The sequence below is a fragment of the Phyllopteryx taeniolatus genome, chromosome 7, assembly GCF_024500385.1.
Source record: "Phyllopteryx taeniolatus isolate TA_2022b chromosome 7, UOR_Ptae_1.2, whole genome shotgun sequence".
Taxonomy (NCBI): domain Eukaryota; kingdom Metazoa; phylum Chordata; class Actinopteri; order Syngnathiformes; family Syngnathidae; genus Phyllopteryx; species Phyllopteryx taeniolatus.
In genome coordinates, this window is record NC_084508.1 from 28,614,198 (window position 1) to 28,638,415 (window position 24,218).

The window sequence follows — 24,218 nt, forward strand, 5'->3', positions numbered from 1 at the left end:
TTTTCTGGAGTTTGCACTGGTGTACAAATGCACCACAGCAAACTGAGGGGTCTTTCTAATTTGGTTCGACAGACAAATGAAAACGGCAGCTAGATGTTGGAGAGATGCTAGTCTGCTTCCTGACTACTGTCAAGGTGCCCTTGAGCAAGACCCACCCCCACAGCTCAAGAGGTGCAGCACTGTTTACGCACTCCTTTCACGCTGACATTTCTCCTAGCATGCCTGCATGTGTGTGACCTGGTTCTGTGTGGTGTGCAACACAAATATACAACACAGGCTAAGTTGAATTTTCCCATGAGGGATGAATAGAAGTAGTAACTCAAATAATACTAATAAATTAAAACGTAAGTAGTGCAGTTCTATATCAGTTCCATAAAGGACGTTCAGTTAACTTATTCACTTGCTTAAATGACAATGAGCATTGTTACATTTGTGAAATCTCGATTTTTGTCGATCTGGCCTGATCTAAAAAAAAACATCCCTCTAAAATAAAATGAATTATATCTATATATATTCCCCCCCCCCCCCCCCCCAACCTATACCGTCATGCCCATTAATCTAAAATAACCTAACACACATTTGCACACAAATATCTGTTTAAAAAAAATAAAAATAAAAACACGGCTGCCAGGCACAGTCGGTGAGACAACATGTTTAAGCTGTTCACATGTGGAGTAAAATGTTTAGGACGAGATCAGCAGTAACAGCACGACTTGGAAAGTTGAAATCAACACTTGTTAACTTTTATTTAGCTTATGATGATCATTTGAGGGACAATTAATGATATGTGAGGCCGGTCCGTCTTCTCGGTTCTCCGCCCTGCTACAAGAAATCCCTGCCAGCTTCCTTTGAAACTGGGTGTGACACCCAAAAACTGATCAAAATACAACTCGCCGGTCTAAGGATAGCGTTCAACTAGGCGAATAACACAAGCGTTGCAACATGGAACCCAGCGGAGGAGGCTGCCGGGGGGTGTCCCGCGGCTGGAGAGCTGCCTGCCTATTGTTCCGCCGCTGCTGTCACGACCGTTGAGGTGTGCCGCCGATTAGCTTTAGCATGATTAGCCAGTGGCCTAGCCTTAGCCGCTCGTCTTTTACACAAAGCTAAAGAACAAAAAAAAAAAAAAAAAAAACGTAACACTGCACCTTTGCTCCGCTCCATTTCCACTCAGCGACTTGCACAATGAAGTCGCAACATAACCAAGCACAACACTTACAAAGTGGTTATAAGAGTTAATAAGACATACCCAGAGCTCCGTTCCCCAACTCATGGCGGATTGCCCCTTCTGAGTTCGCCGGGATTGGACGCTATTTTCCCCACTCGGGTTCTCCTCAAACTGCTGCCAAGCCCTTGCCAGAAAGAGTACGAACTGTCTGCCCGCACGCGCACGCGCACGCGCACAGACGCCGCCTCCTGCTCTCCTGCTCTCCGCCTCGGCTTCGGCTCACTCGGGTGGCGGTCGTTGTCAGCCCGGAGGTGCATGACGACAATTTCCCTAGTAAACCAAGCATGACTGTGTTAACTACAAGTGTTACAACACTAATCTTATCCAATTAACAACACGGTTTCAACAAGGTGAAAGGTCATATTTATTTCAATGTTTTGTTTTGTTTTGTTTTAAATCGTGAGGGGGACATTTATTTGTCTTAATTGAAGTGAACACGGATTTAAAATGGACCTAAACGTTTCCCCCCAATACTAGAAGGCGATTCCTAGAAACAGCGAACTTCACTCATTCTTGGGTGAGTAAATGGCGTCCTCTCATGGCTAATACATAATAGTCCAGTGGTTCGCAAACTCTTTCTACCAAACCACCTCAAAAATACTGTACTTGCTATCCAAGTACAGTTTACTGGCCAACATTAAAATACTTTAACGTATTAGGTCTCAATGTCGTCATCCAAAACTAGAATGAGGTTTTATTACTGCTTGTTCTCCCCGTACCTTTCTCGAGGTACTCTCCTGCCACGTTCCAAAAACATGCATGCCAGGTTCATTGTAAGCTACTGTTTGAACATTTAACTCTGGGCTGAAATCTAGGATAAGAAAAACCGTAAATGATTTAATTCAAATTTTACAAAGTTACATTAAAATGAACTTGTAGTTGAAATGATAAAAAAAAAAAAAAAAAAAAAAAAGCAATTGAAGATTAAATGCAAATGTATTGTACTGTGCTCAAAAGTAAAAGGCTGAAATCGAACTGTCCTACTTAAAAAAAAAAGAAAGTCCCGTACATGAAAAGTGTAAAAAAATACTATACCTTGGCTTTTTAAAAAGGGGGCGAGTTTAAGCAGGCTGTATGCATAGCTACAAGCTAAATTTTAATGTGTTTGCATTTCATGTTTTAAATGTAAATTTCGTCTGTATTTAATGCAGGGATTCTTTTACGTATCACTATAGAGAAAATCCATGCACCACAACAAGTACTCGTACCACAAACGGAATCACTGTATTAGACAAATTAGATATCTGTCCAAAACAGGCAGATTTTCGCCTTCAGGCTTATTGGCAGTATACTGTACATACTCAATAATCTTTTACGTTTTCATTTTTTAAAGTTTTTTTCTTGTTGTTTTACTGCATAGTTTTTAACTAGCATCAGATAGTTACCATTAGTGTGACATACCTATATTCAAAATGAATATATTAATTTTGAATCCATCAAATTTCAATTTGTTTGCAAAATATAATCCCACCTTTTTTCCTGTACTATTGTATTGTACTTTATCGCGAACACCTTTCTACAAACAGAAAAGGGAGCTTAATCTAGTTCAACAGCGGTGTATCTCAACTTTTTAAAATAAAAAACTGCGTCATTCATTTGCTCCATTGAGATGCGGATGTAAATCGCCGGTAATTAAAAAAAATAATAACTTTTTTAAAAGTATGTAAATCGCCGAGGCGCCATATAAAATATCACGCGGCGAGATTGTAGTTTTCAAATAATATGGACCAGTCACGGATACGTCGCGTTATTATGCAAGTGTTTCTGTAAATGTAGACATTAGCTAATGTTACCTAGCTACGTTAGCTGAATAAAAAACGATAGCAAGTCACAGGTAAGTGTTTTAGCTCATGTTATCCAGCCCCGTTAGCTGTATAAGTAAGAATATGGAGTCACAGGTAAAAGTGTTTTAGCTAATGTTAGCCAGCCACGTTTGCTGAATAAATAAGAATATGTCGTCACGGGTAAGTTTTTGATATGGGTGAGCAAAGAGGTTTGGACTCAGGTGACTCCAAACTACACACTCTTGGACGTTACCTGCTAATTGCAACGCTTTAGCTACTCCATTCCTCTAGGTGGGGGTAGTTACATTTGCAATTGCAAAGGGCCAGCAAAGTAACACAAGGGAGAAAGGGATCTTGCAAGAACGTCGCTGGTCATGGTTTTGCACTCGCTTTTCTCCTTATAATCAACTTTTTAGCTGCAGTGCAGCTGACATCCTTAGACATGTACCGCTCCATTGAAAGGTAAGAACTGTTTTCTCATCTCCAGCCTTAAATGTTCAGTTCGATCAAACGGTCAGGTACATCTATGACCTTTGGCATGCATTTCTCTATCACAAGTCTCTATTGCTAGTAGTAAGCAATCTTGGTTGTAATAACACAACGACTACACTTGTAGCTGATGTTAAGTTTACGCCTCCAAAACCGCGTAAACGTATGTTTGCAATGTTTAAATACATTTAACTGCTGGTTGTGCTTCATTCATGCACATATAGAGAGCCCTACGGTTACGGCTGAGTTTCTATGGAGGCAAGTCCTCTCCAAAAGTATTGGAATGGCAAGGTCGATTTTTTTTTTTTTAATTTATTTTATTTTTTATTTTTTGGCATACTGGAGACATTTGAGTTTCATATCAAAAGATGAAAATTATACAAAAGTTCAGAATTCTAGCTTTTATTTCATGGTGTTTACATCTAGATGTGTTCAACAACTCAGGACATAGCACCGAGTGATGTGTGACTGGTGGAAAACAACGAAGTGAGAGATGAGAATGAACTTCTCTTCTCCTACCCTGCCCTCATGGGCCATTTCAGTTGTTAATTTTAGTCAATGCTGTGGGCCACTAAGAAAAACAGATTGTGGGCTGCAAATGGCCCCCAGGCTGTAATTTTGACCACTGCTATACAGTGTCCCCCTCTGTACTTTATCTACTTGTCTGTAGTGACATTCCCCACTATATCCCGGTTTGTAGTAATTGTTTTTTGTTCTAAATGTTTTTACAGCTTTTTATATTTAAATAAATACTACACAGTCTTGAAATGCATACCTATTGATGAAAATGCAGTAAAAAGTCTATCTATATAAGATAATCAACATATAAAAGATCTTGGGATTTGATTGGGTTTTGGTAACATCACAAATTCTCAGCAAGAACAATTTTAGTTTCATTGTAACAGTGAACAGTAATGAAAACATCATAGGTCTTTTTTTGGGGGGGGGTACATTTTATGTTGTATCTTATAATTCAGGCATAACATTGCAGCTATTAAATACATATAATATATTATACCTGTATGTCACTGTATAACATAACATTTAAGGTATGTACAGACAAACAAACAATGATATAATACAATTTCACAAAGTGTATTTTGTGTTTGGTGAAGCACAGGTGTATTCTCAGCACCCTGTCCTCCGTTAAGTTGTGCAAACCGTGTACTCAGATCACTTGTTGGCAGGCACCTACAGCAGGTCCAGTGTGGGTTAAAAAAATAGTAAATTATCACATCACACAAATGCTAGTAATCAATATACATTAATAAACAGTGTATTCTGTCTGAGTAGCTGGACCCAAGAGCAGGCAGAGGCAGATGTAAAATGATGAACAGTTTATTGAGGAATGGTTATGGAGGTGGTCCTATATGTGTTAGCAGGTGGCAGGCAGTGGACAGAACAGGCGGCTGACTTGGTGGCAGGAATGACATGGGTCAAGAACACAGGGGAGCACTGGGAACGAGGAGACAAGAGTTAACAAGGGAAGCGAGGAACAGTATAGCTTACTTGACATAAGGTGGGCCGTGGTACCGCTAGGAGAGGCTGCAATACTTTGGCAAGGATTTCCTGGAACAGGCAGGTTTAAATACCGGTGGTGATGAGGCTGATTGGAGACAGGTGCTGAAAAAAGAGAGAGGAGGGGGGGTGGGGGGAGAGGACGCAAAGCGCCCTCCAGGCTACGATAATGGAACTCCAGGGCAGTATATGACAGTATTCATCGTTTTCTTTTTTTCTTTATGTTTACACTAAACATACTGTGAAAACTCAATGCAATAGACTGTCTTCTACACAAAGTACAGTATGTTTGTGTCTCAACAGCTTCAAGATACACCTGTCCAATTGTAATTTTGCTTTCTACCCCACAAAGGATCATATACAGTGGAGGAAGAGTGTGCACATTTATGCCCCCTTACTCGCAGTCACCATTGTGGATGTTGAGAGGCACGGCAGAGCAGGAGCGATACAGGTGAAGATCAAAGAACGCTGTGGTCCGTACCACATTCTTCAGTCTAATAGTTAATCTTCAACATCAAGGTTCTTGTTTTTTTTGTCTGCAGTAGGTCAGGTTTTTTTTTTTAAATAATTTCAATTTGCTTTGCATATATGAATTTCGTGGTGCAGGATGGCAGTGCAATGTCAGCGGTGTTCAGTCCGACATATGAACTCTGCAACCAGAAAGAGGAGAGCTCTTCGTAGTGCCTTCCCGGTGTTAGACCTGCCCCTCCAGGCCATCCACCAGCACGTTTATGAAGCTAACCTTCGAAACAGCAACACCTGCCACAACAAGTAAAGGACTTTTGTTGAACCTATGCTGAGTTCACATTCATTCCACTTCATTGAATTGTTATATATAAATTGTTTCCAGGTACATGGAGCTGAATAAGAAGGTGACTAAAGGAGGAGGTGACAATGCCATTATAAGACACACTCAGAGGAACAGGAAGTTGTTGGCTAAGGATCGACTGTGCCTACTATTGGATGATGAGGACTTCCTAGAGCTGTCACGCTTTGCGGGTTTGGGTCTGCCATATGGAGATATTCCGTCTGCCGGCTGCCTGACGGGTCAGAAACCACTAATTAGAGGAATATGTTTGGTACTAACTCTAGGAAGTGCAAATTAATCAGGACACTTTGAAACAGTTATTTTAACTACATACTACTATGTGTATGTTTGAATGTGCATGTTTCCAGGTGTTGGCAGGATCAATGGTTTGTGGTGTGTGTTCATTGCCAATGATGCCACAGTAAAGGGTGGCACAGCTTATCCGATCACAGTTAAGAAGCAACTGCGAGCACAAGAGGTGGCGATTCAGAACCGCCTGCCCTGTGTCTATCTGGTTGACTCTGGAGGAGCTTTTCTACCACTGCAGGTCCGTATTCACATACTGTCCTTTTGTCAAGTTTTGAAGTTACAGACAGTTACAGTTGTGTTTGGATGTCCCTTATTCTTGACGTACTGTGTATCTAAACATTCACAGTCAGAGATCTTTCCTGATAAGAACCAGGGTGGGAGGACATTTTATAATGAAGCCATCATGTCTGCAATGAAGATTCCACAGGTAAGTGCACCTAACCAACATCAAAATTAAAAGGAGTGTGAAGAAATTTGCATTAGTCATGACTATTGTAATAAAATGTAATATATTGGAGTTTTTTGTTTAATTATTGCAACAATTCATGTTTTGTGAATGTTAATTAATGAATGGGTAAATGTAACATGTCAGGATGTTTTGAGATTTTTAATACCACCAAGATTAACCCTATAAATTGGAAAAGAGAGTCTGTATAACTATAACTGCACTGTTTTTTAAGTACCGTATTTTCAGAACCATAGGGCGCACCGTATTAAAAGCTGCAGTCTCAGTTACGGGATATATTTCTGTATTTAACACAGACATAAGGCACACCGCATTATTGGGCGCAGGCATGGTAAAAAATACGCTAGCTTAAAACATACGGTAGCTTGCATGCACGCTAAAACAATGTTTTTAAAAAGGCAGCGGGAGCAAAACTGAGTTTGGTTGTACTTTATTGAAGTATTTAACAATGTCCATCCATCAGTCCATTTTCAACACCGCTCATCCTGGTTAGGGTCGCGGAACGCTGGAGCCTATCCCAGCTGACTTCGAGCGAAAGGCGGACTACAGCCTGAACTGGTCGCAAGCCAGTCGCAGGGCACATATAGACACGGACAACCATTCGCAATCACATTCACACCGTCACTGAGTGGGAACTGAACCCACGCTGCCTGCACCAAAGTCAGGCGAGTGTACCACTACACCATCAGTGACATTATTTCACAATGTACTCACGTTATTTTTTGATCAATCCTCATCCACAAATCCATCAAAGTCCTCATGTTCTGTATCCGAAATGAACAGCTGGGCAAGTTCTCAATCAAACACGCTAGGTTCGAGTCAGTCTCGTTGCCGTGCGGTTCCTCAGAAATGATGCCGGCTTTTACGAAAGCTCGAACAACAGTGCAAGCAGACACGTTAGCCCAAGCATCCACAATCCATTCACACATTGTGGCGTAACTCGCCTGGCGCTGCCTCCTAGTCTTAGTAAAGCTGTGTATGGCATCTGTCATCCATCGCTCCCAGGCCGCTCGCAACTTCACTTTGAACGCCCTGTTTACACCGATGTCCAGCGGTTGGAGTTCATTAATCCATTGCTCGAGTTGGTCTTCCAACTCGGACCACCTCGCCTTGTTTCCGCGTTTTCTTTTTTTTCCGCGGAAACTCAGCTTCGTCTTCTTGACTTGGCGAAGCTCGTTTTCCTGCTTCCTCCACTTGCGAACCATGGATTCGTTGATCTTGAATTCTCTCGCGGCTGCTCGATTCCCATGTTCCTCCGGATAACTGATAGCGTGCAGTTGAAACTGTGCTTCGTAAGCGTGTCTCTTCATAGGTGCAGTTTTCGACTGCGGTCAAGCCAGCCTCCACTCCTAAAGTAGCAGTCAAGCCAGCTGCCCCTAATTTTGTTCATACTAGGCATTACGGTAATAGGTCGCCAACTTGCGGCGAAAGTCACCTTCAAAATAACAGCTTCCCAATAATACGGACGTCAGTGCTCTTCGGTTAAGGAATGCAACCAGCAAAGTTAATTTGAATCTTTAGTTACATTAACAAATGTTGTTTATTTGATATCTTAGGAAAAAATAAATGGTAAATGGACTGCACTTTTATAGCACTTTATCTACATCATCACAGTGCCCAAAGCACTTTACAAAGCCTCACATTCAGACACACATTCATATACCAATGGGCGACTGCTGCCATGCGAGGCGCTGCCAGGCCCACTGGGAGCAAATTAGGGTTCGGTGTCTTGCCCAAGGACACTCCGACACGCGGACAGTCGTAGCAGGGATTCGAACCTGTTCTACGTACTGAGCCAAAGCCACCCCAACATAATCCCATTGGTATCGCAAGACAAGTCCAGATCTGTGTGACAGACCACCAAGGACTCCACTAAAAGAGGTTTGATGAAGATCTGAATTGTATTTCAAACTAAAAGTCTCTGAAAAATAATAAACTACATTGTTTGATGCATCTCAAGATTCAAATTAACCTTGCTGGTTGCATTCCTTAACCGAAGAGCATTGACGTCCGTATTATTGGAAAGCTTTTATTTTGAAGGTGGCTTTCGCCGGGAGTTGGCGACTTATTACCGTAATGCCTAGTATGAACACAATTAGGGGCGGCTGGCTTGATTGCTACTTTTACGAGTGGAGGCTGGCTTGACCGGCGCTATATACCTACTGGGGGCGTGCCTTTAGCGTCCTCCTTCATGCGCACCCTTCCCCCTTTACGTCCGCATGTTGTCCTCAGCCACGTCCGCTTTTCCTCTGTATAAGCACCGTGTGGGAAGGAAATGCTCCCAGTCAGTCAAGCGGAGCGCTCATCACACAACATTTATAGATTTTGGAACTCGGTGCACACATAAGGCGCGCCGCATTATAAGGCACCCCGTCCATTTTGGAGAAAATTTACAACTTTTAAGTGCGCCTTATGGTCGTGAAAATATGGTAGTCTCAATCAGAGATTTTTTTTTTAATGAACTAACACAGTAAAATCATGCCTCTTGCTATAGAAAAACATTTTTTTTAAATTTATAGCTAGCTATAGTTAACTAACTAAATATTTACAGTTTCAATTACTTTACTGCTGTGTCTCCACTGAAGTTCCCTGGTATCCACTAGGGAAACAAAGGCCTAATGATTTAAAGGTCCACTTCCATGTTTTTCTACTTTTTTATGAATAATATAGGTCCAAATGGGTCTGACCTGGTTCAAGTTTGACATAATGCGGTTTGTAGGTTGAATACAAAAGACGATAAATGCATAAGGCTTGTAAAACGAATGAATCAAATTTCAGTGTGTTTGTGACGTGGAACATTACTATTTCGTCTCAACCAGTTTTCCCGAGATGAGTGGGCATGTAGCAGCCACGAAGTGAGCAGGTACAGTGAGGCAAAAAAAGTATTTAGTCAGCCACCAATTGTGCAAGTTTAACCACTTCAAAAGATGAGGGAGGCCTGTAATTTTCATCATATGTATACATCACCTACGAGAGACAAAATGAGAAGGGAAAAAAATCCAGCAAATCACATTGTCTGATTTTTGAAGAATTAATTCGCAAATTATGGTGGAAAATAAGCATTTGATCACCTACAAACAAGCAAAATTTCTGGCTCTCATAGACATGTAGCGTCTTCTTTAAGAGGCTCCTCTGTCCTCCACTCAGTACCTGTATTAATGGCACCTGTTTGAACTCGTTATCAGTATAAAAGACACCTGTCCACAACCTCAAACAGTCACACTCCAAACTCCACTATGGCCAAAACCAAAGAGCTGTCAAAGGACACCAAAAACAATATTTTAGACCTGTACCAGGCTGGGAAGACTGAATCTGCAACAGGTAAGCAGCTTGGTGTAAAGAAATCAACTGTGGGAGTAATTATTAGAAAATGGAAGACATACAAGACTACTGATAATCTCCCTCGATCTGGGGCTCCACGCAAGATCTCACCCCGTGGGCTCAAAATGATCACAAGAACGGTGAGAAAAAAATCCCAGAACCACATGGAACCACCTAGTGAATGACCTGCAGAGAGCTGGGACCAAAGTAAAAAAGGCTACCATCAGTAACACACTACACCGCCAGGGCCTCAAAACCTGCAGTGCCAGATGTGTCCACCTGGTTAAGCCAGTAGATGTCCAGGCCCGTCTGAAATATCCTGGAGAGCATTTGGATGATCCAGAAGAGGATTGGGAGAATATCATCTGGTCAGATGAAACCAAAATAGAACCTTTTGGTAAAAACTCAACTTGTTGTGTTTGGAGGAGAAAGAATGCTGAGTTGCATCCAAAGAACACCATACCTACTGTGAAGCATGGGGGTGGAAACATCATGCCTTGGGGCTGTTTTTCTGCAAAGGGACCAGGACGACTGATCAGTGTAAAGGAAAGAATGAATGGGGCCATGTATCATGAGATTTTGAGTGAAAACCTCCTTCCATCAGCAAAGGCATTGAAGATGAAACGTGGCTGGGTCTTTTAGCATGACAATAATCCCAAACACAGCGCCCGGACAACGAAGGAGTGACTGCGTAACAAGCATTTCAAGGTCCTGGAGTGGCTTAGCCAGTCTCCAGAGCTCAACCCCATAGAAAATCTTTGTGGGAGTTGAAAGTCTGTGTTGCCCAGCGATAACCCCAAAACATCACTGCTCTCGAGGAGATCTTCATGGAGGAATGGGCCAAAATACCAGCAACAGTGTGTGAAAACCTTGTCAAATGTTTCCCGTAAGTCTTCACGTTTGTCATTCCCAGCAAAGGGTATTTAACAAAGTATTGAGATTAACTTTTGTTCTTGACCAAATACTTATTTTCCACCATAATTTGCAAATAAATTATTTAAAAATCAGACAATGATTTTCTGGATTTGTTTTCTCATTTTGTCTCTCAAAGGTGAGTTATACCTATAATCAAAATTACAGGCCTCTCTCATCTTTTTAAGTGTGAGAACTTGCACAATTGATGGCTGACTAAATATATTTTTGCCCCACTGTACCTGCTCACTTCGTGGCTGCTACATGCCCACTCATCTCGGGAAAACTGGCTGAGATGAGTGACAACGCGGCTGCATCATGAGCAAAGCTTTGTATCACCTGCCAAACTCTTCAGTTGAGTCTCTCGAGTTGAGGAATAAATGGCTTAAATTTATTTTGGGAGAAAATCCTCAGCATTTCGAAACCAGAATTGTGCTATGTTCGTACCCGTTTCATTAAGGATGATTTTGTATACAGCGCTGGAAATTTCCCCATTTGGAGCGAGCCAGCTGGACAGCTGCTACGCCACCTAGCCATGCAAATACAGTACGTAAAAGCAAGCATACATGCGTTTACAACAATACTTAACTATATTTAGATGTTCAATGTAACAGTGGTTTAAATAGCAAAGCTTGCCTTCATTGTTGCCAAAATGTGCGCAAGAGATGATCGCCGCGTGCCAGTTATGTTATAGTGATTGAATGGGACCTGCTTTCAAAATATCCTCCTCTCCTTTACTTCACCCACATGTAGGGTTGGCCATCGTTTGAATTTGAGCAGTTTCGATTCCGATTCCTTAGTTCGATTATGGTTCCAAACGATTCTCGATTCAGATTCTTTTAGGGGGCTGGTTCAAAAAAGCTTGCATGGTTTAAATAAAGGGTGACCAAATGATGAACATCCATTTTCTTAGCAGCTCGCAGGATAAACTAAAATGAACATTTGACTCGCGGCAACTGCCAGGTGTCAAAGACCAACAAGAATAGCTTGAAAAATGACAAAAAAACAATTGGTGCAAGGTGACCTTTAAGAACTCCGTATCATAACAATTGGAAAAAATTAAGTGCAGTGCCCCAATAATAAGTCACTGATGCTGTAGTGGTACAGTCGCCTGACTTTGTGTGGGCAGCGCGAGTTCAGTTCCCACTAAGTGACGGTGTGAATGTGAGAGCGAATGGTTGTCCGTGTCTATATTTGCCCTGCGACTGATTGTTCTTGTTTTTATAAACTACCCATTCATCAGTAATATTAAATTATATGCTAAGTCCTCTAAACTAATAGCTCAGTCCCCGTGATAAAGGTGTCGGTGGTGTGCGGTTCATGCACAGCGGGTGGAGCTTACATCCCCACCATGGCAGAGGAGGCGGTGATGGTGCACCGGATAGGGACCATGTTCCTGGGAGGACCGCCACTGGTCAAGGCTGCCACAGGCGAGGAAGTCACACCAGAGGATCTTGGAGGAGCAAGGCTTCATGCTGAGTAGGTGCAGAAGTCCTCACAAACTAGTGGATCAGATGGTTACTTTTTGCATTAGAAGTTTGATATGGTATTTCAAAATCCATGTGTGCAAAAATAGAAAAAGTATACGAAAGTACCTTGACATACGAGTGCCCAACTTATGGGTTTTTCAAGTTATGAGCTGTCACTTGGTCGAATTATTTATTGTTTCATCTATTGTTTCTCATTTTGCGTTGCGAGCCAAATTTTAGAGTATGAACATATGGGGAAAAATCCACTCCTCGACGTTTTTTTGAACAGCACAAACCGTCACAAACACATAATAAAAACACTCGCAAGGAGTATGGAGAATGCTTACACTGTAAAGTAGTACCGTATTTTCACGACCATAAGGCACACTTAAAAGTCTTACATTTTCTCCAAAATGGACGGGGCGCCTTATGTGTGCACCGCGTTCCAACATCTATAAATGTTGTTGTGTGATGAGCGCTCCGCATGACTTTTTTTTGTTGTTGTTGTTTTTTTTGACCGCCTGACTGACTGGGAGCATTTCCTGTCGACATGCTGCTTATACAGAGGAAAAGCGGACATGGCTGACGACAGCATGCGGACGTAAAGGGGGAAGGGTGCTTGAAGGAGGGCGCTAAAGCCACGTCCCCAGTAGGTATATAGTGTCGGGGTGTCCATTGTGCAAAACAACATCGGTTTGGCTAAGGACTCCTGAAAATGGCACCTATGAAGAGACACGCTTAAGAAGCACAGTTTAAACAGCAAGCTGTCAGTTCCGCGGAGGAACATGGGAATCGAGCAGCCGCGAGAGAATTCAAGATAAACAAATCATTGGTTCGCAAGTGGAGGAAGCAGGAAAACAAGCTTCGCCAAGTCAAGAAGAAGAAGCTGAGTTTCCGCGGAAACAAGCGTCTCTACAGTCACCATTCGACTGAGGGCAATAACGCTTGCAGAACAAATGAAAATCGAACATTTTCAAGGAGGTCCGTCGTGGTGCTTTCGTTTTATGAAACGGCGCCATTTATCCATCCGGGCAAGGACTACCGTGACGCAGCAACTTCCGGCAGATTACAAGGAAAAGCTGGCCATCTTCCGCTCCTTCTGCAGTAAAAAGATTGCGACAAACACATCAAGCCCAACCACATCACTAACACTCACTTTCGACATCCCAGTGAACCACACTGTAGAGAAGAAGGGGACCACCACGGTAGCAATACGCACAACGGGGCACGAGAAGTCTGCTTTTACTGTTGTGCTTGGTTGCCATGGTAATGGACAGAAACTGCCACCTATGGTGATTTTTATGAGGACAGATGGTGAACATAGCTTTACTAAGACTGGGAGGCAATGCCGGGCGAGTTACGTCACCATATGTGATTGGATTGTGAATGCCTGGGCTAAGGTATCTGCTTTGACTGTTGTCCGAGCTTTCGCGAAAGCCGGCATCATTGCTGAACAGCCCCCCCGGCAACGAAACTGACTCTGACAATGACGAGAGGGAACCCGGCGTGTTTGTTGCAGAACTTGCCCAGTTGTTCATTTCGGATACACAAGATGAGGACTTTGATGGATTTGTGGATGAGGAATGATCAAAACATGAGTACATTGTTAAATACTTCAATAAAGTACAACCGAACTCAGTTTTCCTCACGCTGCCTATTTAAAAACATTGTTTTAGCGTGCATGCATGCTACTGTATATTTTAAGATAGCATATGTCTTACCATGCCTGCACCCAATAATGCGGTGCGCCTTATGTATGTGTTAAATACAGAAATAGACCGCGTAACTGAGACTGCGCCTTTTAATACGGTGCGCCCTATGGTCGTGAAAATACGGTAAATGTCCAACCTGAGCTTTAGTTGGAGCTCCAATATCATTACTTGCCCACGTCAATACATGAATAATATTGTGTGCGCACGTGCCTGTGTGTCTGTCCATCCATCCAGCCATCCATTTTCTGTACCACTTATCCTCACTAGGGTCGCAGGCGTACTGGAGCCTATCCCTGCTATCTTTGGGTGAGAGGCGGGGTCCACTCTAAACTGGTCACCAGCCAATTGCAGGGCACATTATAAACAAACAACCATTTGCACTCACATTCACACCTACGGGCAATTTAGAATCTTCAATCAACCTATGTTTTTGGGATTTGGGAGGAAACCGGATTACCTGGAGAAAACCCACACAGGCACGAGGAGAACATGCAAACTCCACACAGGCGGGGCCGGGATTTGAACCCTGTCCTCAGAACTGTGAGGCAGAGCTACAAATCAGTCTTTCACCGTGCCGCCTGTGTGTCTGTTTTTCGTCTTAATTACAATATGTGAAACCAGTTTATTTCTTTACATTCTCTTGATTTAATATTTATATTGTGCAATACAGTGCTATTTTTCTTTATTGAAAAATGTGAGAAAAAACATTTTAGATGTATTTTTTTTGGGGGGGGTGCATGGGCTGGAATGGATAAATGCCATTTCAATTCATTTCAATGGGGAAAATTGTTTGGATGTTAATTGATTAATTGAGTAACAAACTCGATTTACGAATCAAATTCGTAAATCATGGTACCACTTCACTATATATAGGAATGCACTCGTAAAGTCTGAATTATCTGGTTTCAGGGTGAGTGGCTGTGTGGATCACTTTGCCTGGGAAGAGAAGGAGGCCTTTGAATGCACCAGGAACATCATAGCCACCCTCAACTTCACACTGCCTGAGGAGGAGGAGGATGAAGAGAAGATCAGGAAGAGGAAAGAAGAAGAGAAGCCACTTTATCGTTCAGAGGAGCTACTTGGACTTGCCCCCAGAAGTTACAACTACAGTCTGGATGTTAAAATGGTATATCAAGCACACTACTAGGCTACATTCACACTGCAGGGTATGATGCCCAAATCGGATTTTTTGTTAAATCCGATCTCATTATGTAGTCATTCACATTATAAAAACAAATGCGACTTCTAACGTGAACGCAACATGTCCAAGAAGTGACACGTATGCGCACAAAATACGACGTCACGTAGCGCATTGTCTTTATAGAAGTAATTATGACCCCTTGTCCTGATGCATTTGTGGCAATTACAAGGATTTTGTGCTGGAACTGACTGGTTCTCCCATATATTTATCAGTTCTAAAGCTTCTTTTTGCCACTGACTATTTTCTGCTCCTTCGTCCGCCATTGCTTTTCCCACCTTTTGTCTGTTTTATCAAACAATTGAGACATTGGTCACCTTTTGATGATGTATAGGTCTGATGAGTGGGACCTTCTTGTTCATAATGCACTCGCATTGGATAATATCCAGTTTATATCATCCACATACAAAAGAGGCCTGGGCCGGATTCTCATTAATATGCGACAAGTAAAGAAGCTTTGCTCTGATTGGTGCTTGGTAAGGCGAATGTACCACTAAGGAGTAAGGCGAATGTACCACTACACCGTCAGTGACTGCTTTAGCAACTGCATCAAGATATTCAATACATACTGTAGATGAACGAACACACCCACAGTAGAACAGGATCCATCCATCCATCCATCCATTTTCTGAGCCGCTTCTCCTCACTGGGGTCGCGGGCGTGCTGGAGCCTATCCCAGCTATCATCGGACAGGAGGCGGGGTACACCCTGAACTGGTTGCCAGCCAATCGCAGGGCACATAAAAACAAACAACCATTCGCACTCACATTCACACCTACGGACAATTTAGAGTTGTCAATTAACCTCCCACACATGCTTTTGGGATGTGGGAGGAAACCAGAGTGCCCGGAAAAAAAACACGCAGGCACGGGAAGAACATGCAAACTCCACACAGGCGGGGCCGGGGTTTGAACCCCGGTCCTCAGAACTGTGAGGCAGACGTTCTACCCACTCGACCGCTGTACGTCTAAACCAGTGTACTGTGGCAAATTAGTGTGCCGTGAGAGCTCTTCTGGTGTGCCACGGGAAAATTTCACTTAATTGGTCAGAATATTATTTATTTACAACAAATAATGTATATTTGTTCATCTATCTATGCCAGCAGCAAATAAAGACAGACAGAACAAATAAATGCTCTTCTATTAGATGGCAGAAAGTGTATGTGACTTGTGTATCCATTTATTCTGACATTTTTGTTTGCTCGTGTGCCGTGAGATTCTTTGGTATTTGAGATATTTGTGATATATAATATCAGAAATACTGATAGTTGTCTCCGTTTATCCAGGTTATAAGTCGACTGACAGACGGCAGCCGCTTCCAGGAGTTTAAAGCTTGTTTTGGAACCACACTTGTCACTGGCTTTGCAAAGATACACGGGTATTCAAATACATACACACAACTAAAACAAAAAGAACAATGGCAATTGTTTCTGCTAAATGCAAGTGTTAGATAGCTTTGGATCATTCCCTTTTTTTAATTAATTGTTCAATATTTCAGATATATTTTTTTTTTGCAGTGGCCTTACATTTGTAACACAGTAAGTTAAATTATGCTTCAGATGTATGTCAGTGTGCTTGACATGTTTAAAAGCATTTGTAAACAAAGAAAAAAAAACATCTTTTAAACATTTAAAGCAAAGAGAAAAATAAAAATGCACTTAAAACAGCGAACTGTGAAAAAATAGACAATTTTATAGTGGAAATGCTTTAAAAAAAAATCATGAGAAAAAAGAAGAGTTGTTTTAACCTGGACTTAAAAACAATGTTGCAAAATGAGTGTACACTAGTCTCACAGAGCTACATTTTAGATTAAATAATTAATTCTTCTACATTCCAACCCCATGTGAATCATCAGATGTAATCTTGTATTCACTGAAAAATGAATAACAAGCTTACTTTTTATGGAAGCAGTGTTAGCGTCAGTGCATATCTAACCCGGGGGCATTAGGGCAGTGCGTGAGGGCACATTCTGTCAGTCAGTTTTAATAATAATAATGTTTTTCTATCAACAGCTAATGCACTGATCCATCTTTTGTATTACAACACTCGTATTGCCAGAAAATATAAGTGCACTCTTGAAATACTTGAAATTAGGAAGTAGCGACAATAATCTGTGGCTTTAAAACAAACAGATTGCAATAGTTTGCAGGTGCACCGCAGCAGGCTCCACCCACTAAAGGTCACCAAGGGAGCTGAGAGACAAGTAAATGCACCGAAACACCAACTAGGACCATAACACACACACAGAGAGCGTTATAAACAGGTATGCCACGGTGAGCATTGTAAGATAAACACATGGCTCAGCTTTAGAAGAGCACTTTTTGGGGGGATGGTGCCGTTCGACTCATTTGTGCATTTTCAAGTTAAGTCTCTCTTTAACACCAGCTGAAACAACTGGGCTTTTTATTTTCTGGAACATTGTGCACATGTGGTCTGAAAACACATTTTACAGAGTTGAGAAAGATTCTTCGCACATTGCCATGGAGGCCCCAAATTTTAGGCAAGTTTGAAAGCAGTCAGCTCACCTGGCATCCCCTTCAGATGCATGTGGTACAATACTTCAACAGGATGCGACATGACCATATGCAAATTATTTTGTTTTGTTCTTTTTTTATATTTATCTCACCCTTAGAGAAGTAAATAAAAAAGAGATTTACACATAAATTTAAAAAATATAAAGTTTGGAAAGAAAAGACTTCACTGCGGGGCAGTAGAGTAACTCATTTGGCAAGGCATTGCCTAGTACAGTCCTCATTTCTGTTCAGCAATGTATGTATATATGTACTGTATGTGGTGTGTTTCTTATGTTTTCTGATGTTGTTTGTTATGATTCGCAACTCAGTCACCTGTTAGGAATAGTAGCCAACAATGGAGACCTGTCATATCAGGCTGCTTTGAAAGGCAGCCACTTTGTCCAACTTTGTGACCAGAGAGATGTCCCACTCCTCTTCCTCCAGAACACTGCACCATCAGCCGGACTCACCCTCTCAGTGTCACAGGTACACACATCCCTACTACAAATGTTTTGGACAAACTGAATATTCACGCATACACATTGAGTAACGTGATGAAGATGTAGGCTGCCGGAGAGGCAGAACCAGTAAACGTGTCACCGGGCAACGCGACCGGATACACTCGTTACCATGCAGACGACAATAACAACGTACCGCGCCAATGTATTGTGGGGGGGGGGGGGGGGGGGGATAATAATGAATAAATGTTGACAACGGCAATCGGTCACAATATGCAATCCTATTGGTTGAGGTTGAGGCGTGCTGCCGGAGAGTTGTCGTTAAGATGTCACACGACACGGAAGATATCCCAAAAAATCAAACGTGGTAGACTTTTCATTTTGGTGTCATAGGGCTATCGTAGGGCCAAATCGTTGGTCGTGAATTATGTCACACTACAAGAAGTTTTGTCGCTCCCGACAATCTGGGAAATCGCCCGTGATAGCTAATTGGCCAAATATCGGGGCTAAAATCCTGTAGTCTGATCTAGGCATTACATTAAAACTGTAGGCTACACATGGGGGGAAAAAAATCCCAATACATTGTGATGGTGTTTAAGAGGAAAATATAAATATAAGTACTTGGTAAAACAAAAAAGTCAGTCATCTTAAAAACTCTAACTGTATGAACTGTGTCATGCTCAGGTCAGGTCCTGACAAAATGAACAGAATGCCAGACAAATTTAGCCACACTTAAGCCTGTCTCAAATTATAAAATGCACTCGGATCAGCACTCTACAATAATTACACACAAGCTACTTATGTCAATGCATTGGACACTGTAAACTAAACTATACCTCCATTTAATGTGGTTCTCTTCTCTTTGTTTTAGGCAGAGATGAACAGTAACCGTCTAAAGGCTCAAGGTTCAATGATGTCAGCGGTGGCCTGTGCTTCTGTACCCAAAATCACTGTAGTGATAGGTGGTTGCCATGGTGCTGACAGCTATGCAATGGTAAGATGCTCCTGTGGTATTGTACCTTTTTAGTACTACTTTAAAAAAATAATAATTTCTTAAGTGTGACCACACAAAGAACCAATTCACAAGCATGTAGTCCATGGAGAGATGTGGCAGTGACAAGGGAGGGCAACTGTTTCTAGTCCGCGTCTCCCACCCTTGCTCGAGGGCACCTTAATGGTGTTCAAAATCAGATTAGTGTCTCTACAGCACATTTTCAAGCACTTCCTACACTTACAATGGGTACGGAAAGTATTCAGACCCCCTTAAATCTTTTACTCTTTATTATATTGCAGCCATTTGCTAAAATATTTTAAGTTCATTTTTCCCCTCATTAATGTACACACAGCACCCCATACTGAGAGAAAAAAAAACATAATTGTTGACATTTTTGCAGATTTATTAAAAAAGAAAAGCTGAAATAGCACACAGCCATAAGTATTCAGCCCTTTTGCTGTGACACTCATATATTTAGCTGGGGTGCTGTCCATTTCTTCTGATCATCCTTGAGATGGTTCTATACCTTCATTGGAATCCAGCTGTGTTTTATTACACTGATTGGACTTGATTAGGAAAGCCACACACCTGTCTATATAAGACCTTACAGCTCACAGTGGATGTCGTAGCAAATGAGAATAATGAGGTCAAAGGAACTGCCTGAAGAGCTCAGAGACAGAATTGTGGCAAGGCGCAGATCTGGCCAAGGTTATAAAGACGATTTCTGCTTCACTTAAGGTTCCTAAGAGCACAGTGGCCTCCATAATCCTTAAATGGAAGACGTTTGGGACAACCAGAAACCTTCATAGAGCTGGCCGTCTGGCCAAACTGAGCCTTGGTGAGAGAGGTAAAGAAGAACCCAAAGATCACTATGGCTGAGCTCCAGAGATGCAGTTGGGAGGTGGGAGAAAGCATGATGGTGGCAGCATCATGCTATGGGGGTGTTTTTCAGCTGCAGGGACAGTACGACTGGTTGCAATCGAAGGAAAGATGAATGCGGCCAAGCACGGCGATATTCTAGACAAAAACCTTGTACTCATTACCTCAGACTGGGCCGAAGTTTCACCTTCCAACAAGACAATGACCCTAAGCACACAGCTAATATACCGAAGGAGTGGCTTCAGAACAACTCTGTGACTGTTCTTGAATAGCCCAGCCAGGGTCTTGACTTGAACCCAATTGAGTATCTCTGGAGAGACTTGAAAACGGCTGTCCACCAACATTCACCATCCAACCTGGCAGAACTGGAGAGGATCTGCAAGTAGGAATGGCAGAGGATCCCCAAATCCAGGTGTGAAAAACGTGTTGCATCATCCCCAAAAAGACTCGTGGCTGTATTAGCTCAAAAGGGTGCTTCTACTAAATACTGAGTAAAGGGTCTGAATACTTATGGCTGTGTGTGTGTTAATATGGGGTGTTGTGTGAACATTAATGAGGGAAACAAATGAACTCAAATGATTTTAGCAAATGGCTCCAATATAACAAAGTGAAAAATTTAAGGGGGTCTGAATACTTTCCTCGTCACGGTGGGCGACTGGTTAGCACATCTGCCTCACAGTTCTGAGGACTGGGATTCAAATCCCGGCCCCGCCTGTGTGGAGTTTGCATGTTCTCCCCGCGCCTGCGTGGGTTTTCTCCGGGCACAACGGCTTCCTGCCACATCCCAAAAACATGCGTGATAGGTTGATTGAAGACTCTAATTTGCCCTTTGGTGTGAATGTGTGCACGAATGATTGTTTGTTTATATGTGCCTTGCCATTGGCTGACGACCGGTTCAGGGTGTACCCTGCCTCTCGCCCGAAGATACATGGGATATGCTCCAGCACGCCCGCGACCCTTGTGAGGCTAAAGCAGTACGGACAATGGATGGATGGATGAATACTTTCCGTATCCACTGTATGAACCCCCCATTCCACTTTTCAGACTAATATTCCACTGGGCCATCAAGTCCATGTCAAAGAATCTTGTGATTTTTACAAGTGGGAGGAAAAAGTGTGTGAACCCTTCGGAATTTCTTAAAGTTCTGCATAACTTTTTCATAAAATGAGGTGTGATCATAATCTAAATCATAAGAGTATACAGAGTCTGCTTAAACTAAAACCACACAAACGGTTTGAAAACATAACTGTATTGTCATTGAAAATAACATTTAAACATTCACAGTTTCACAAGATTGGAGGTGTGGCTTAAAGCTACTCTGGCCACTATAAAACACACAATAGTTTAGGATTGTCTCTTGTAGAGAAGCATTGCCAGATGTGTACCATGCCTCTCTCAAAAGAACTACGATTACTAATTGTTTACTTGTTAAAAGCTGGACGAGGGTTACAAATGTATCTCTCAAAGTTGTTCGGCACTGTTGCTTCTCTTCCAAGGAGTGACCGTCCTGTAAAGGTGACTGCAAGAGCACAGCGCAGGATGCTCATTGAGGTTAAAAAAAAAAACAACAAGTCAACATCTCTGTTGACAAATTTGCCACACGTAGAATATTAAACAAGAAAGGGGTTCATTGGAGAACACCGAGGAGGAAGGCATTGCTGTACGTTTGCAGTTTGCTAATGAGCACTTGGATGTTCCAAAGTAGTAGTGGCAAAATATTCTGTGGACAGATTAAACCAAAGTTGAATTGTTTTGGAGGTAGACACCACGCCATGTGTGGAGGAAAAATGGCACAGCAAACCAACATCCAAACCTTATCACAACTGTGACGCATGGGGGAGGGAGCATTGTGATAAGGGCATTATTTTCTCCCTCAGGGACTGGATAGCTTGGTATCATCAATGCAAAAAATTAATTCACAAGTTTATCAAGATATTTTGCAGACGTTGAGGCCAGCTGTCCAACAGTTGAAGATCAAAAGAGGATAGGTGTTGCAACAGGACAACAATCCAAAACAAAGAAGCCAATCAACAATAGAATGGCTTCAGAAGAAGAAAATAATGTTCTGGAGTGGCCAAGTCAAAGTCCTGACCTCAACCAGATTGAAATGCTGTGGCATGACCTCAAGAGAGCTATTCACAGCAGACATTCCATGAATCTTGCTGAACTGCAACAGTTTTGTAAAGAGGAATGGTCCAAAATGCATCCTTGATTGTTGCGCACGTGTGATCTACAACTACAGGAAACGTTTGGTTGAGGTTATATCTGCCACGTACATTTTCCAACCTATCCTGTGAATTTTGACATTATTTTCAATAACAGTATGAAAACATATAATTGTATGTGTGGTATTAGATTAAGCAGACTCTGTTTATTCTTGTGATTTAGATGAAGATCAGGTGACACTTTGTGACCAATTAATGCAGAAATCTTAGAAATTTCAGAGAGTTCAAGTATTTTTTCCTTCCACTCTAGGTGTCTTGATGAGGGATGCGCAGTCAAACAAATGGCCTTGATGAATGATTGGTAAAGTTAACAATTATTTATTATTAATTCTTTAGATTTGTCTCACATGCAAAAAAATACTAAAGGGTTTAAATTGTATTGAATATTTGTGGCCAGACGCACACATTTCTTCATTACAGTAATATTTTGAATATTTTTTCCCGGTTGTCTCCAGTGTGGACGGTCTTTTGACCCTAACTTCCTGTTCCTGTGGCCCAATGCAAGAGTGTCCATGACTGCTGCCGGTCATGTTGGCCCTCTGCTTCACTCGGACAGTGAGAAGCAGCAGGAGGAGGAGCTGGAGCGAAACAAAATGGAGGACAACCTGAACGCGACATTAGAGGAAGAGAGCTCAGCTTTTTTCTCCTCTGGACGACTTTGGGATGATGGAGTCATTCTCCCTCAAGACACTCGAAGGGTAAAGTATCATGTAGATTTTTGCCAGCTAATGCCTCTTACTATTCTGTAATGTGCACAACAATTAATTCATTCAAATTTGTGTGCATCTGCAGGTTCTTCGGAACTGTATGAACATCATCAAACAGCAGCACAATCAACTTTCGACAGAGAAACTGCAATCAGCACTTCTACGATTTTGAAATGTCTGTTGTACAAAATAATTTTGGTTTAAATTGTAATTATTTAATGTCATCATTTCTGTTGAACAAGTGCCTCTTCTTAGATTACAGTATAGCTTATGTTGTAGGAGATAATGTAACTTGTTTCATTTTGCATATCCCAGCCGACTTAAGGTGAGAGGCAAAGGACAACCTGGACTAGTTAACATTACACCTGTAGTTAAGTGGTCTCAAAACTGTGTTTTAAGTTAGACAGAATATTACCAGTGGGGTATTCTTGCCCTGAATGCCTCCAGTGACTTCATGTTGAAGAATGATTTGTATTGTTTTAGAAAAGTACGTGGTTCTGCATGCCGTCCCTCACGTACTGCCTTTATTGACATAGAAATGTATTTTCCTTATGCTCCCAAATCAGCCCAGTAGCGGTAATGACACCACAAAATATCAAATATGTATATCCAATAATGTGTACTACAAGTTGACAGTGACAGTACAGAGTATTTGGCCTCAAAATGTGCCCATAAGACCTGTTTACGTTGTCAAGTGTTTTATCATTGCTCGTAAAGCATCTCAATCACCGGAATAAAACCCTGTTGTAACATTTATAGACAACAATCATGTTATGTCTTGATGCCTGTGGTGTTATGCAGTCAGTGACAGAATATATTGACAAAGGATTCAGATACACTAAATAATTTAATCTATCAGGAGTTGATTTATACCCCGTATTTCCTCTTTTACAGGATAGGGCCTGATTTACTGAGATAACAAATAGCGGGCAGAAAATTGCTCGTTATTGTGAAACTGAAAGCTACTTCTCCGGCAGGCCCTTACTCAGTTCAACATCTGGAAACTCTGAAACATATTCCAACATTTTGTAGAAAGCCTTCTGAGAAAATGAAGAAGCTGTTATTGATGCCCACTATATTTTCACTTTTGTTCAGGGATCAACTGGCCCCAAATTTTGTCGACAGTGTATTTTGCATGCTGAGTTGTTTGACTGAAAAACGCCCATAACACGCAACAACACGTTCAATATGTGCATTTTAAAAACTAAATCACAGGTTTGCCACATTTAAAA

General features: G+C 41.8%; 2 protein-coding genes across 11 annotated transcripts in view; one reads left to right on the top strand and one right to left on the bottom strand.

Moving 5' to 3' along the window:
* Nucleotides 1-1,496, bottom strand: part of fnbp1l (formin binding protein 1-like) — a 53,015-nt gene extending 51,519 nt beyond the window's left edge. For 2 of the 4 annotated variants that reach the window (XM_061779701.1, XM_061779700.1), the window contains exon 1: nucleotides 1,247-1,488. In XM_061779701.1, the coding sequence (XP_061635685.1) occupies nucleotides 1,247-1,270 (24 nt within the window). In that variant the 5' untranslated portion in view covers nucleotides 1,271-1,488. Of the gene's footprint in view, nucleotides 1-1,246 lie in introns of all 4 variants that reach the window. The other 2 variants (XM_061779703.1, XM_061779702.1) reach the window with 2 other exon arrangements.
* On the top strand, nucleotides 1,011-23,740 carry si:ch211-198n5.11 (methylcrotonoyl-coenzyme A carboxylase 2). 7 transcript variants are annotated; one of them, XM_061779709.1, is made up of 14 exons: nucleotides 2,827-3,471; nucleotides 5,369-5,467; nucleotides 5,623-5,787; nucleotides 5,867-6,063; nucleotides 6,193-6,371; nucleotides 6,480-6,560; nucleotides 12,133-12,311; nucleotides 14,923-15,139; nucleotides 16,497-16,588; nucleotides 18,053-18,209; nucleotides 19,053-19,175; nucleotides 20,954-21,071; nucleotides 22,530-22,580; nucleotides 22,735-22,873. In XM_061779709.1, the coding sequence occupies exons 1-13, from the start codon at nucleotides 3,452-3,454 to the stop codon at nucleotides 22,568-22,570; spliced, it is 1,668 nt and encodes a 555-aa protein (XP_061635693.1). In that variant the 5' UTR covers nucleotides 2,827-3,451; the 3' UTR covers nucleotides 22,571-22,580; nucleotides 22,735-22,873. The 7 variants fall into 7 exon arrangements, 6 of the variants coding, with proteins under 6 accessions (XP_061635690.1, XP_061635693.1, XP_061635694.1 ...); XM_061779706.1 differs by lacking the exons at nucleotides 2,827-3,471; nucleotides 20,954-21,071; nucleotides 22,530-22,580 and adding exons at nucleotides 1,011-1,033; nucleotides 23,072-23,740 and having other exon boundaries at nucleotides 22,735-22,977; XR_009789399.1 differs by lacking the exons at nucleotides 20,954-21,071; nucleotides 22,530-22,580 and adding an exon at nucleotides 19,914-20,466 and having other exon boundaries at nucleotides 2,828-3,471; nucleotides 22,735-22,868.
* Nucleotides 23,741-24,218: the final 478 nt, after the last annotated feature.

What these genes read in the sequence shown, in the direction of transcription:
- si:ch211-198n5.11 (XM_061779705.1), top strand. Translation starts at nt 3,452, where the DNA reads ATGTACCGCTCCATTGAAAG. An exon ending in GCAGAGCAGGAGCGATACAG is followed by an intron (nt 5,468 to 5,622) that starts GTGAAGATCAAA and finishes TTCGTGGTGCAG; the next exon opens with GATGGCAGTGCAATGTCAGC. An exon ending in GTCTGCCGGCTGCCTGACGG is followed by an intron (nt 6,064 to 6,192) that starts GTCAGAAACCAC and finishes GCATGTTTCCAG; the next exon opens with GTGTTGGCAGGATCAATGGT.